Genomic DNA, 14,701 nt, shown 5'->3' on the forward strand with positions numbered 1-14,701 from the left:
GAATTTTCCAGAACTGATGTCCTTCTCAGAGAAGCTTTAAGAGACAAGCAGCTAAAGAGCATGAATCTCTGCTCTCCACCCCTTGTACGCCCTTGCTGTCTCTCATCACAGAATCTGACAAACATCAGGGAAAGGTTTCAAGCACAGTTGCAGAACGGTAGCGGAGGGGGAAGCCATAAATACTAAACCTTAAATACTGCCGGGGCCCACACAGGGCAGGTGTAGGCAGGCTGGCCCCAGAAAGGCCCACGGGTGAGAGTAGGGAGCTGGCGCATGTCCCGGGGGCTGCTACCAGCATTCCTCATGTCGGCACACACTTCTCACGGGGGGGACAGAGTCACCCTACCCGCCCCTCTCTCCTGCACCCCGGGCCCTCGGGGCCGGCCCCAGCATCTCTACGGGGTAACTCCCGTGCCCCGCGGGCGGCCCCCTCCCCGCAGCCGCAGCCCCCGGCGGTGCCTCGGGCGGTGAAGAGCCGCTCCGGCGCCATCCCTCGAAGCAGCCCCTACCCACTCGTCCCGCGGGGCCCCGCGCCCCGCACGGCTCTTGCAGCGGTTCTGCTACGCCGGGGCAGAGCCGCCCCCAGCCCTGCAGCCCCGGACTCGCGTGTCCCCCGTAGCTCCTGCCCACGCTCGGAGGTGCTTCAGAACGAACCTGGTCTCAAAGCGGCCCGGTTGGGATCCGCCAGCTCAGTCCTCCCGCTGCAAACAGGAGGATTTCAAGACAAGCAACACCGGCAACTACCGCGTGTCTCCCACCGTTCCCTCTCAGACCTGCGTTTGCTCTAGGGAGCTCTGGCGACACAGAGCTGGAGGGGACAGGGCCGGGGGCTGCGAGCCCTGCAGCCCTGGAGCAGAGTGGGGTGTTCACAGCGAAGTGAGGTGTGTTCCTATGGGCAGTGAGGTACCAACACATCAGACCCTGCGCTGACAGGCCCGCAGTGCATCCCGGCCCTTAACTGGGTGTTCGAGCACCCATAGCACCGCTCCACACACACACTGAGGTGGTCCCAGGGCAAACACCAACGCCAGCAAAAAAAGCACGACTTACCCTCCCCGTCAGACCCCTGGGAGAGCCCAGAGCCACCTTCACACAGCACAGAGCACTCATCCTGCGCCCCCTCCACCCATACCTGGAGTCCAATACCAGCACTGTGTACTGGTTCCCTCCAGGGTCTTAGAGCAGCTGGCAAACCCAAGGCTGTAAATCACCACCTCAGATCTCACTGGCAAAGTGGCCCAGATCAGCTGCCAAGCCCAGCTGAGAGAGGGAACTCAGTGGAGGCGAGTGAAGAGAGCACAGAAGAGAGAGCGAAGAGAGCTATTTATGCTCAGCAACTGAGGGGGAAATAATTATCAGTACCTCATCTTCAGCACTGAAACACCAAAGTTTGCTGAAGTCCAGGCACTGCCACCCCACCTGGCTTTGCTCATAAGCCACAGGCTGCTGTGGAACAAAGCCACCATAACAAGATTTCCTGAGTCACCAGCTGTACAGACTTGCAGAAGTGTGTGCCAACATATGGAATGCTGGCAGCAGCCTCTGGAACATGTGGCAGCTCCCTACCCTCACCAGTTGCCAGTTCATGTCCACAGGGAGGCCTGGTCTTCATCTGATCTGTGAGGTTGCTCCAGCAGTCCCAGCAGAGGGGAGACAGACTACTCATTGCAATCAGTTTGGCGTAACAAGGCACTCAAAAACATTGCCCTTCACACATCAAGCTTATCTAGAAAATTTCAAATCAGCTTCACAGGGCTTTTAGTAAACATCAACAGTTTTGTCCTGGTTTCCAAGCAAGTTCTCAATGCCAAAACCACTGATTCACATCCAGTGTAGTGTGATCTCATGCCCTCCTCCCTTTCTCTTGCTCTTGGCCATCACAGCGCTCACTGAGGACTGAGAAATCCTAAGAACATGCAGAAAACCAAAAGCCAAACACTGCTGGCAGCAGACGCAGAGCTGTTGGTTTTCACACACTCATTGTACTTTGTAAAATCAACTTCCCTGATGGCACACAGGTGATCCACACGGCATTCCTGCTTGCACGGCTCGAGGTCGTATCTGGCAGAGTTAAACTCATAGTACAGCTGCAGGTAGTGTGGGTCCCTCGAGATCCTCTCCAGCACCGTCTGCATGGAGCGGGCAGAGCCATCAGGGACCTGGAAGGCTTCTGTCAGCCTGTACTCTTCTTCCCACACTGGGAACTCTTCGTCCCATGGTGAGGCCATCAGGTTGGCACGAGTAAGGTTCAAGTAGTAGGTCACCATATCCTGAGAAGGAGAAAAACAGAATTGAAGAGACATCAGGACAAGATTGGCCCTGGAGTGAGACACTGGGCTGGGCTAGGCCCCCTCTGCAGCACTCTCCACTAAGGGCCCAGCTGCCACTGACAGGGCTTCCTACCAAGATGGGCACCTGGGAACACCTCAGGTGAAAGCCTCCAGAACCCACCCCAAACAGAGCCTGTTTCATAAGGGGTGAAGGGGTGGCTTTGCTCTGCTTGACTTTGATCTCCAAACATCAGAAACTTTGAGCCTGGCCTACTTCATACAACAGTTAGTTACTATCACCACTATCCAGCAGCAGAAGCAAGGGCTGCAGGAGTGTTACTTCCTGAGCAAAGTTATTTTCTCAGCTGTGAACAAACTGAAGAATAAAGTTTTTCACAACTTCTGTTCTCAGTCTCTTGCCCTTTTTTCTCTCCACTTCACTGGCTCCCCAGCCTTGCACAGCATATTTTAGCATTTACTTCTATGCTAAAAACATGTAAACAGAGCAACTATAGAGAACTTCATCCACTACAAAGGAGGGCATAAGCACCCGTCCTTCACCTCCTGGCAAACAAGAGGTGGGAAACAGAAGCTGCCCCTACAATTCACCTCAATTCAGATCCACTCCAAATGCATCATTTTAGCAAGTAGAGGGACACAAATAATTTTTCAGATGGGTTAAAGGTTTTGGAGAGGGTCTGACAAGTCTGTTATTACTCAAAGAGTAGTTCTGTGATCCACATTATCTGGGGAGCAAAACAAGTATCAAGGGAAACTCGCTAAGGACATGAAGAACACCACAAAAACTGTCTGACCCTTCCCTGGGGAACTCATCCTAGCAGGATGCACTGGCTGCCAGGGCCATGCTTTGACTCACTGACACTCTGACTAAATCTTTGTGTCAGACACAAGGCTGAAATATCATGGGTCAGAGTCCTCTCCCACACAGCCACTCAGTCCTGTGGACTCAGAAATACTGAAAAGCCCGTTCCAGCTACAGAGGGGAATTAAAGTTCTTCCAGAGCTGTGGTGTGGTGCACACAGGGATTCCCTACCAAGACCTGAAGGGTGTCCCGATCATAGTCGATCACCCGGATCCCAGGGTTGTTGGCTCCATTGCTCACTCCAGGTAATGTTGTTTTCCAGGGAGTCACTCCAGGGGCCAGGAACATGACATTGATTGGACTACCTTCACAGAAATGCAAAGCAAACCATGACTGGAGACCTTGGCTTGTCCCACACCATCTCCCCATCACACCCTGGAGCAGATTGCGCTGCCAAAAGCACCTTTGTCACCAGCTCCTGGTACCACCACACAGACAAAGATTAACACAGTACTGAGGACTGAGCACAGGGCTGCTGCAGCCAGGAGTGGGCTTTCCAATGCTGGCAAGGGCTTTGGCAGTGAGGGTGGCCAGGGAACGACACTCAGCAAAGGTGTTCACCCAGAGCACCCCACACACACACAGATTCAGCACTGCTCCCTCAGCAGTGCCCAAACCCCTCAAGAGGGAACAGGCAAGAAGTTGCCAGGCATTCAGGGGAAACAACAACATTTGAGGGAGAATGGGAAGGAGGGCAGGAGCTACAGATTGGGGATAGAGATGAGAACCATTGTTGCCTCTTGTTGCCCAAAGCATTTCAGAAGCTTTTGCTGGCTTCTTAGCTGCTTTCAGCCAACAGCCTCTGAAAACTCTCATGGACAGTGATTCTGAGAGCTGGCAGAGCTGTCACACAAGTGCTTGGGTGACCAGAACGGGTACCTGTGTCACTGTAGAACATGCGAAAGCTGTCCGTGTGATGGTGCCCAAAGAACTGGGCAGAGATCACCCTGTGGTGCTTCTGCACAATTCCCAGGTACCGCTCATTAAAGCCCCTCCGGAACCACGGCTTGCCCCGTTTCTTCTCAAAGAAGCCAGGGGGCACATGTCCCACAATGTAGACCTAGAGAAGAAAGAGCTGCCCTGAGCACAGAGCCCACGCTGCCCATGGAGCACCAGCCAGTTGTGACTGCACCCAGAGGGAGCAGAGCAGGAAGAGCTTCCAGGCTGGGGAGAAGCCCAGGTTGTTTATTCAGTCTTTTTAATACCATTTCATCTGCTCTAGAGGCGTTGGTCAGTGTTTCTTCCAGCCACTGGAACTGCCCCCCAGGATCCTCCTCACCAGCTGTCTCATCATTCTGGTCATAGTACAGGTTGGTGTTGAGGACAACCATCCGCCCCCTCATCCCTGGGCCAGGCAGCTTCTCGCTGTAGAAACCTCCTTAAAAATGCAACCGACGGAGAAAGAGCTGGAGGTCTGGTCACACTGGTGCCTGTGATCCCATATCCCTTTGTCTCCACCTCTCTCTGCTCTCCTTAGCAATAGCCACAGCAGGGTCACTGCCTGGAACAGTGCTCTGACCACTCCAGGATGTGGATTTGGAGTGACTCTTCCCTGTGTGTCTCTTGTAATTCTCGTGCCTCTCCCGAGGAAGGGAGAACTGAATGGGTACCATGGGCACACCAGGAGCTGGGAAGCTCTGGAGAGCCACAGCACTGCCTGCACCAGCTGCTACCTTTAAAGATATTTTTCCTCCCTCTGCAGGTCACCACTCTGCATTCCTTCCAGTAACTTGACAATGGCAGGAGAGACTAAAGTATAAAATAACTTCTCTTCTTGCAAGCAGAACTCTAAGACAGAAATCAGCATTAAATTGGACCCTACCTCTGCAATATGCTATGAATACTGTTGCTCTGAGCATAGAAGCAAGGAAAATTGTTCATGGTATTCCCCTACCCCTCCTCATATCCCCAGCATGCTCTAAACATGAGCCAGTGGTGCCAGACCTGCTCTGAAGAGAGGAAGGGAAGCATCACTCAGCCAGGGCCGCCACAGTTCTGCTGTTTGGTTGTAGATCCTGTGCTCCTTCCCAGGAAACTGATTCTTGGGGTGGAAGTCATGATTGCCCATCGCTGCATAGACCTTAGTACCTGGAGACAGAGCAAAGGAGGCGCAGGGGAGGTCAGTGCTGCAGAGCTCCTCCAAGCTCCCCAAGGCACTCCTGGCCTTGGAAAGAGCAGCACAACCTAGAGCTTTGCCAAGGCCAGTCACCTTCCGTCCCTGGGGCCACACTGCCCGGGGGCACCACACAGCTCTGACCCGCCCTTGGGACAAGCCACCCACAGCCAAGTGACTGAGCTGTCACCAGCAGTGATACTCCTTGCCCCCTGCTGACACAGGTTATGTCTGAGAGTATCTTGCAGCCTTTTCTGCCTTAATGACTAATGACAGAAACCTTTCTTTTCCTCTCTCCTGAGTGAGCTAACCTGAAACATGATTGTGCATCAGTGCTGTATGGCACAGCAAAATTGAGGCCACTGAAAGAACACAAACAAGTCCCAGTGACCACAGCCCTTCTGTGCCTTTCCTTGTCCCAGTTCTGTAATTTCTCCATCCTGGTTAGCCCTTCCCATGAGTCTCTGTGCCCTTCTCATCCCCGCAAATCCTACCTGGAAATGTCTGTTTTATCAGAAAAGTCAGATTTGCTATTATGTGCAGAACCTTTTCTTCTCCGAGCTGCTCATTGGGGACATGGGGAGTGTCATCTCTAGAAAAAGAGAAGCAGCACAGTCACTGTCTGGGACTAACAGGACCTGTGCTTACAGCAACGAGCAAGGCAGAGAAACTTGCCAACTCCTCTCTAGAAGAGAGTGCCTCCTGGAAGAGAAAGTTTACGCTTTTGTGTGCAGAAGTCAGTGCTATGTTGACTGGCCAAGACACTGAGGGAGTTTCAAGAAATTGCTCACAGGGAAAATGAACTCCACTCCAAACTTGCCAGAGTCAAGGAGTGTTCAGACAACGCTCTCAGGGATGCACAGGGTGGGATTGTTCAGGTGTCTGTGCAGGGCCAGGAGATGGAATCCATGATCCTTGTGGGTCCCTTCCAGCTCAGGATATTCTGTGATTCTATGATTCACTTTACCTTAAAACCCCTATGCACAAGGGTGTAAGGGGAGGCTCTCTCTGCCTTGGGGCGTGTCACAGGCACTAAAGCTGCCTGGAAATATTGCAAGGATCAGCACTTTGCAATCTGAGGGCATCTGACGTGCAATAATGAAGCAGAGCTGTTTGCACAACTGTGATCACCATTAAACAAGGGAATGCTTCCAGTAAGACAGCAATCTGCTCCACATCTGTGTTTGCACTAACGTGCTTACGGCATTTGTAGACTATGCTGGGCTGTCCACAAGCCCACTGGAGAGAGAAGAAGATTCAAAACCATGTCAAAGGACTGAGGAAAATTGCTTAAGGGGAAAAGAATACTCAATATAAGGTCACAAGGACCAATAACTACATCTAAGCAGGAACAGCCATCTGCAGGGACAGAAAATGAAAACATGAGACAGGCAATAGTCCTGCAAACTGGGACTGGAGGTTACAGCAAACTGAGGTTGCACTATCAGAAGAAAGACCATACACACAATCACCATGCAAAATAAAGTTTTGACCATCTGTAAGTGCTGTTGAGGCTTCCCATAGGACAGGGGACCCACCCCTGGAAGCCATACCAGGAGAGAACATCCTCCACTGGGGAGGTTCCTCTGACTCCTAAAGCAAAACTGCCCCTTCTTGAATCAGGTCTCCCAGGTGCCTCATAGCAGCCACAAGAAATGCTGCAAGCCTGGTTTACAAGGCTCTCCTCCCACTCCTCTGACCGGCAGCACCGGACGCACAGACACACAGCCCACAGCTCCTTCCCCTGAGCATTGCAGTTACTCGGAGTCACTGGGGAGTCAGACACGGCTGGACAGGAGGCACAAAGGATGGACAGTGATCCTTTTGTCACCTCACTGCAACGAGCTTCTTACCAGTGTCGAGAGCCCTCGCTGGGGTTGTGCTCTTCTCCAAACCCCTGGTTTGCATTACGAGGCACATCCTCCCCTCTCCTTTTCAAAGCGGGGACCATGGAAAGAGCCCTGACACCCCACGAGCTCCCTATGGGCTCCACTGCCCTTCTCCCGCCTAGCCCTGGTGTCCCTCCAGGCGGACCCGGCCCCTCTTACCCGGTCCAGAGCACGAAGTCCGGCCTGGCCAGGCGGCCCTGCATGGCCCGGGCGGCCGAACCGAGCAGGCTCCAGGGCGCGTCGCACAGGTAGCTGCCCCACGGCCCGGCGGGCCCGGCCCGACCGCCGCCCGAGGGGCACGGCCGTCCCGGCCGCCGCCGCCTCGTACCCGGGGTCCCAGTGCAGATCCGTGAGGTGCCAGAACCTGCCAGAGCCGCCGCCCGCACCGGGCAGAGCCACGGCCAGCGGGCACAGCAAGAGCAGCACCACGAGCCGGCCCATGGGCTGCAGAGAGCGCTGCCGAGAACGCTGCCCAGAGCGCTGCCCTGACTGCGCTGCCCTGACTGCGCTGCCCTGACTGCGCTGCCCTGACTGCGCTGCCCTGACTGCGCTGCCCTGACTGCGCCCCGCCCCCCACCTGCGCCCGGCCCCGCCCTTCGGCCCCGCCCCCACCCGTGCGAGGCTGGGCAGCGCCCACTCTCAAAATGGCGGCGGCGGCTTCCCCGCGGCCTCCTCCTATTGGAAGGAGCCAGAAGACGGAGGGACGCGATTGGCTGCCGGCGGGCAGAGCGGCGCTCCCGGATTGGGCGGGAGGCGGCGGCGCGCGAGGGCTGGCGCGCGGGCGGGTGGCGGCAGGTTCCGGGCCGGCGCCATGTGGGGCGGACACGGTGCGCGCGGGGCCGGGCGGGCCGCACTCAGCGGGGCGCGGGGGATGCGGGGCCCGAGGCCGCCGCCGCCGCTCACCCTGATAGCGGCAGCGGTGAAGAAGGGGCCCGCGTCCCCGCCACCGCCTCACGGTCCCTCTCTCCCCCCGCTTAGGGAACTTCGATGGCGGGTACGGCACCGTGAGCGGCGTGGGACCCCCGGGCGGCTACACGCAGTCCCCAGGCGGGTTCGGGTCGCCCGCCGGCGCGCAGGCGGAGAAGAAGCAGGTAGGCTGGGCGGGGCCACGGGAGGGGCCGCGGTGCCGGGGTCGGCTCTGACGGCCCCTCCGCCCCTGGCAGCGGAGCCGCTCCCAGAACATCGTGCCCTGCACCGTGTCGCAGCTGCTGGCGGCGGAGCAGGTCGACGAGACCTTCCGGATCTGCGATGTGGAGATCTCGCAGGTGGGCGCCGGGGCGGTCGCGGCCGGGGCGGACCCCTGGCCCGCGGCCGGCCCAGGCAACCCTTCCTCCTGCGCCGCAGGTCACCGTTGTGGGCATCGTCCGGCACGCGGAGAAGGCGCCCACCAACATCCTCTACAAAGTGGACGACATGACGGCAGCCCCGATGGACGTCAGGCAGTGGGTTGATACCGATGTAAGCATTGGATTTCCTATGAACAGGCTTTAGCAGCTTTTGAGAGCAGTGGGTAGAGAAAAGTTACAGAACTATACAGTGTCTCAACTGGAAGAAACCCATAAGGATCACTGATCAACACCAACTCCCTACTTCTCACAGAGCTTTTTTAATCCAAAAGATGTGGCTTTTCTGAAACGTGTTTTAGGGTAATGTCCCTGAAATCCAAGGGAGATGCTGCTGTAGCAGAGGTCACTGGTGTTGTATATGACTGTCTGCCTGTTTAGTATAGCTGAGTTCAGCTGAACAGTTTTGGGGGGGTCATCAGGCTGATGTTCAGTTGCCTTACTGTGAGTTTAGCTTGAGTTCAAAACCGGCTCTGGCCCACCCCATCCCCCCAGGCAGATTATGAATTCAAGACCTAATTTTTACTATTAGAGGTTCCTTTCCTCTTGTTGCACTGTGAGAATCTCTCATAAGTGGACAGAGACAGCAGAGCAGACAACTGACACTGCTCTGAAATGTATACTGGTGTTGTTCTTTATTTTTTGTTTACAGCTATGTTTCTCTAACTGCTCTTACTGGACATAGGAATGCACATTGTTTGTGCTTGCTTGAGATGAGCCTGCTTTGCTAAGTTGTTTATTGTGCTAATTGAGAAATGGAAACATGAATCAGCAAACCTCTCTTTTTTCCCCTCTCTGTTAGGAGGCAGGAGGTGAGAATGTTGTGGTCCCTCCAGGAACCTATGTCAAAGTAGCTGGTCACCTTCGGTCATTCCAGGTAAGGTCATGTTATCTGTGTGTGAGTCCTGGCCATGAGGCTGGAGCAGGGGTGTGAAGGATTGGTGATCTGGCTTAGTGCTAGGGGGCTACTTTAGAATATCCACTTAATCGTGGTCGCTGGACAAATCCTTCAATGTCTCTGCCAGGGTTGTATTTAATAACACTAATTGTTCCTGAATGCTAATAGTCCTGAATGCGGACTATTTAAAATGAGAATCCTTTCAAAATTCCCCTTGTCATCAGCATGTTTTCAGCAGAGCAGAGTTCTGGCCACCAGGTTCTGGGGTGTTGGTACTGTCAAGCTTAGACCTAGTTCTGGTTCATGGGGAGACTTCTTGTAGCACTTCATGTAGGACACGTGGTTTAAATATTCAAATAATGGTTCATGCATTAAGGCAAGGTGCAGGTAATTCCCAGCTGGTTAGAAAGAGGAGTGACTCTGTCTCCATTGTCTTTCAAAATCACATCCCTCCCCTCCTCCTTGCTCACTCCCAGTGGGATGGGGGGGAATCAGAAGGGTCAAAGTGAGAAAACGTATGAGTTCAGATGAAGGCAGTTTAATAAGTAAAGCAAAACAAGGAATTCATTCCACTCTTGCTATGGACAGGCAGGTGTGCCTCTTCCTCGCCCTTTCACCAGTTTTATGACTGAGCATAACCACTGGCTGGTCTGGGTTCTCCCTTGGGGCAGTGGGGGTCCCAGCTGTTTCCCCTCACAGCTCCTTGTCCCCTCCCAGCCTAATACTGGTGGAGCTGTGTGAGAAGCAGGAAAGCCCATGGCTCTGTGCAAGGGTTGATGAGCAATGACTAAAACATCCCTGTGATATCAACACTCCAGCACAAGTCCAAAACTAGCCCATGCTACTGTACCCCAGCCAAAACCAGCACAAGATGTAGGTCAGAACGTTTTGGACTAGCTGCATGCAGAGAAGCTCTCTCCCCACTGCTATCCTACTCCTGGAGGGAATGGCTGGGTTGGCTGTTAGGCATCTTTGTGTTGCTGTGTTGTAAATTGTTTTCTTTGTTTTCTGTTTGGTTTTGTCCCACTGAAAGAATAAGAAGAGCTTGGTAGCATTTAAGATCATGCCTCTGGAAAATATGAATGAGTTCACCACACACATACTAGAAATTGTCAATGCACATATGATCCTCAGAAAAAATCTTATGGTACGTACAAAGATCCTGATTCCATCATGGCCCTTCCTGACTGGTGATCTCCCAAAGAGAGACCTTTCGCTGGGAAAATTGCCTAACTGTGGGGCTGGAAAGCTTAAAGCTGGGCAACACTGAATGTTTAACAGGAGTCCTGACTTCCTTGGAGAGAGATTGTGTTGCAATCCACTTCCATAAGAAGATGTTTTTACTTACTGGCTTAAAAGTAACAAAGAGTGTTTAACACTGTGGGCTTGGTCAGCCTGGGTAACCACAACACTTTTATTCTCATAATTCCAGTCAGCATCAAGAGTGCCACAGTCATTTTCCTCCACTGGGATAAGTGACATGGGGGGCTACGGAGGAGGTGGCAGCCTGCCAGTGAACGGGCTCACGGCGCACCAGAGCCAGGTGGGTGCCAGCAGCTTTTCTGGAAGCACAGCAGTGGCAGCGGAGGCTCTTCCAATGTGATTTAGTGTGGTGGTTCTTGTTCCTCCAGGTACTGAACTTGATCAAAAGCTGCCATGTCCCAGAGGGGATGAGTCTACAGGACTTGAAACTTCAGCTCCACAGTATGAGTATGTCAACAATCAAGTAAGTGTGTAGAAATGAAGGATGCTATGGAAATCCAGGCAGTCCTTCCAGAGGCAGAGAGGACAATGGACAAGCCCAGACACTGACCTGTGAATCAGAGTGGGTAATTCAGGTGGTCCCAGCAGTACAGGAGCCAGAGCTTTTGAAAGTTTCACTGCCCTGAATGAGCTGTTGCCAGTTGCTTTGTTCCCTGTTTTCAAAACAAGCTGTTCATCAGTTCAGTGGCAATGTACTGCAGTGCCTCAGTAATATTTTTCCTGTTCAAGGACTACCTTGCTCTCTGCACACTGATAAAAAATTTAGGAATAGTCTGTTCTATTCTACTTCACTGTCTCTCATAACTTCTTCTTGAGACTTACAAAAATAGTCATTAGCTTCCATGACCTTTGTATGTTCTGTCCCCTGTGGAACACAGTAGTGGATGCTACCTGGGCAGTGCAGAGTGGTGACTCAGGCAGAGTCTGAGCGGCAGGGGGAGCACATTGCCATAGCTTTGGAGAAACTTCCTGTGTCACACTGCCCACGGGACAGAGACACCAAGAGCTTCCCTTGGCAGCTGCCAGGAGGGACCTGTGGGGATAGGGTCTGTAAATGGGAATTATCTGGCAGAAAGGTGGTGACTTATCTCCCTTTGCTAACTAATTGCTAGCTCGTTACCAACTGTGTGGTTTTTCTTCAAGGCAAGCCGTGGAATTCCTCAGCAGCGAGGGACACATCTACTCTACAGTGGATGATGATCACTATAAGTCAACGGATGCCGAGTAAAGTTCTTTACATCTGATTTTAGTTCCAAGCAAATGTTTGTCCATGTTTCAAGATACCTTGCTGAGCTCTGTGACGTGGAGGGTGACCTTTGCTCTTTGTGGAAATTCCTGGTTACTCTGTGAATGCCAACTCCTTGGAATTAAAGGATGAGCAGAAAGTGTGTGATTCTGGTAATTGGACCTGATTCTATGCTGTGACCATGTGACTGAAAGCATGAAGAGACACAGGAAAACTGAACTCCTCAAAGCTTCAGAGCCTTCACTTTGTTTTGGCTCCTTAGAGGGTGCCTGTTAGAAAGAAGAGCTTCTTTATGATTTGTCCTTTATTTCTAGAGCTGTTTCTCCTAACTCAGCTTCCATTCCATTTCCTTCACAAAGTGGGTAGCCAAGAGTAATCTTCCACTAGTGTACAGCAATCATGAAAAGATGTTCTTATTGTTTAGTTTGTGCATTTAAATCTATATTTGTACTAGAGCTGATCTTGTTACTAGAGCTTTTGAACATTTCCAATAAAATGTTAACTTGGGGCGCCTTGCATCATGTGTGACTCTAGAGGCTTTTCTGCCTTGAAGAAGAAAACATCTGCTTGACAAAACCTGGGGGTAAAAGCACAGCTCATACTTTCAGTTTAACTTTCCTTATTTTTTCCTTAGCTTTTTGCTTTGAAGGTTCAAACTGAAGTGAATGTCTGGCCAGTAAGAAATTAAATAATTTTACTACTGAAGAAAACATGTTGTCTCAGTGTTCCAAATAGGGCCAGAACCATTTCTGCTGCCAAAACAGACTCCCCAGGGAAGGGGTCATGGCCCCAAGGCTGCCAGAGCACAAGAATTGGACAACACACTCAGGCACAGGATGGGATTGTTGGGGTGTCCTGTGCAGGGCCAGGAGTTGGACTTGAGGATCCTTGTGTGTCTCTTCCAACTCGGAACATGGTATGCTGTGCCGAAAGACATGCGTGCTGTGCTTTCAGCTGAAGCTCAAATGAATTACACTGTGTGAAAAAAGGTTTTATTCTTTAAACCATTTTTAAAGCCTAACAGAAAAACAGTTGGGATACAGGTTGATACTGGTGGTGGACTGAGATGGAGAAAAGGGATTTGTGTTTCCTATTTCTCTGCACCCCCTGCCTTGTTCAGGAGGCTGCGGGGTGGCTGCTGCAGGGTGTACTTGTTGAGCTTTTGACAGGGTACCCTTCTCGGACCAGGGTAAGAGAGCAGAGGAGGCTGCTGTTCTGCTAAGTTCTTTATTTCCTAGTCTCACAGCTTTCTTGAAGGCAGAGTTCAAAGGGGGTTACATGATATATGATACATGATTACAAGCAGCAACAGCAAACAGGCAAAACCAGCTGCTTCTTCTTCTATATGCTCTATATTTTTTCTTGCAGAAGTGTGGATTATATTTGTTAACTGACCAATAAGATTAACACACGATTCCAGTTTTTCTTAACCTATCCTGGTCTAATTCTAACAGTCGTAAGCCTTACACAAGTGCTACATAGGTATTACACAGATTTGCGTGTACAGTTTCTATCGGCTCTTATTGTTTGTGTGAACACTATCTAAAAAATGTGAACAGTATAATTCTATCTATATTTTGTCTAAAGTAAAGAAATTCTGTGAAAAGGTAACACTCCTGCAGCAAGAACTGTGTTTAAGGTCTCTGCTACAGCTTTTTAATGTTTAAGGCAGTTAGCATATATTTCTACTAAAGGTTAAAAAATCTGTATTTCTATTTCACTTTGGTGTGACTTCATGTATCTCAGCTTATCCAAAGGTTTTAATTCAACCCCTGTGCTTTGGCTTCCCTCTGGGCCTGAGTCCAGAGGAGCTTTCACTCTAACATGCACTGTCCCTGCAGTCAATGGTGAGCTTCCTGTCATAGGAAACAGATGTGGCTGGTGATTGTTTTGAATTTGTAATGGGAGCAGTTCAAGAGTCATAAATATTAAAGAACATTTCACGTGTGTAATGTAGGTGTTCCCACAGAAGGTACTGCGGCTTTCGTGGTGAAGGCGTTGCTGAAAAGCAGGACCCAGATCTTACAAGCTGAACTGCTGAGACGCTGAACTGCTGGGTGGGAGCTGCTGTGCTGTGCTGAACTGTCCTTCAACTGCAGCTTGCTAAATGCCCAGGGACATGGGGCCTGCTAGAATAGCAGCATGCGCACATAGGACTCGAGTCAGAGAGCTCACAGTCTGGTGAACTCTGGGTGTTCAGGAACTGCAAGGGTAGGGCAGGGTTTCTGTTGCCTGGGACTCGAAAAGTGACCTAGGTTTGCAAAAGAAGCTCCTTGTGGGCACATCCATGGGGCTGGCTGGGGGACCCAGGGCCTCTGCTCTGCTTTGTTGTGCTCTGCCAGGCGTTACTGCTGGGGCAAATCCCAGTATCCCGCTTGGGTTCAGTGGCCCAGCTGTAGCCCGTGGTGCACCTCTGTGGATAAATCATGCAGTAGGTGTGTAACAGGTGAACATTTGGCTATGGAGTTCAGCGTATCTAGAAGCCAAAAGTACTGTAATATCGTTTCTGTAGGAGGTGTGCAGGTTAGGAAGAGAATTGCTGAGGATTTTTGGAGGTGAAAATGAGTGGAATTGCTTGCAGTAAGGAGAGTAGTTGTGCAATTGGATAACACAGTCCTGTGCCGGCGGTGCTGAGGGTGATTGAAGGCAGGGGACCCCCCAGCTCTGCGTGGTGCTGTGCTGGCTGGACCGATGCTCCAGCCTGTCCTACCCTGGCTGCCCCTGTAGCACAGCCCCCGTGTCCCAGCCTGCTCTGACCCTCTGTGGCGAGCCCAGAGCTAAGGTGCTATGGAACA

General features: G+C 51.9%; 2 protein-coding genes across 3 annotated transcripts; one reads left to right on the forward strand and one right to left on the reverse strand.

Moving 5' to 3' along the window:
- Positions 1–1,288: 1,288 nt before the first annotated feature.
- SMPDL3B (sphingomyelin phosphodiesterase acid like 3B) lies at positions 1,289–7,666 on the reverse strand. Its single transcript, XM_010413027.3, is given in 8 exon segments — positions 1,289–2,270; positions 3,326–3,459; positions 4,034–4,214; positions 4,360–4,532; positions 5,099–5,242; positions 5,762–5,859; positions 7,316–7,465; positions 7,467–7,666. Coding segments are annotated over 8 exon segments (1,395 nt in total). The 5' UTR covers positions 7,598–7,666; the 3' UTR covers positions 1,289–1,886.
- Positions 7,667–7,901: 235 nt separating this feature from the next.
- RPA2 (replication protein A2) lies at positions 7,902–12,424 on the forward strand. 2 transcript variants are annotated; one of them, XM_039564700.1, is made up of 9 exons: positions 7,902–7,983; positions 8,135–8,247; positions 8,320–8,421; positions 8,501–8,614; positions 9,302–9,376; positions 10,431–10,544; positions 10,830–10,940; positions 11,029–11,123; positions 11,804–12,424. In XM_039564700.1, the coding sequence occupies exons 1-9, from the start codon at positions 7,968–7,970 to the stop codon at positions 11,886–11,888; spliced, it is 825 nt and encodes a 274-aa protein (XP_039420634.1). In that variant the 5' UTR covers positions 7,902–7,967; the 3' UTR covers positions 11,889–12,424. The 2 variants fall into 2 exon arrangements, with proteins under 2 accessions (XP_039420634.1, XP_039420635.1); XM_039564701.1 differs by having other exon boundaries at positions 7,903–7,983; positions 8,362–8,421.
- The last annotated feature ends 2,277 nt before the right edge of the window (positions 12,425–14,701 follow it).

This window comes from Corvus cornix, chromosome 23 (genome assembly GCF_000738735.6).
Source record: "Corvus cornix cornix isolate S_Up_H32 chromosome 23, ASM73873v5, whole genome shotgun sequence".
In the NCBI taxonomy this organism is placed as follows: Eukaryota; Metazoa; Chordata; class Aves; order Passeriformes; family Corvidae; genus Corvus; species Corvus cornix.

Coding starts and splice junctions, on each gene's coding strand:
- RPA2 (XM_039564700.1), top strand. Junction 9,377..10,430: donor GTCACCTTCGGTCATTCCAG/GTAAGGTCATGT, acceptor TCCCACTGAAAG/AATAAGAAGAGCTTGGTAGC. Junction 10,941..11,028: donor TCACGGCGCACCAGAGCCAG/GTGGGTGCCAGC, acceptor TTGTTCCTCCAG/GTACTGAACTTGATCAAAAG.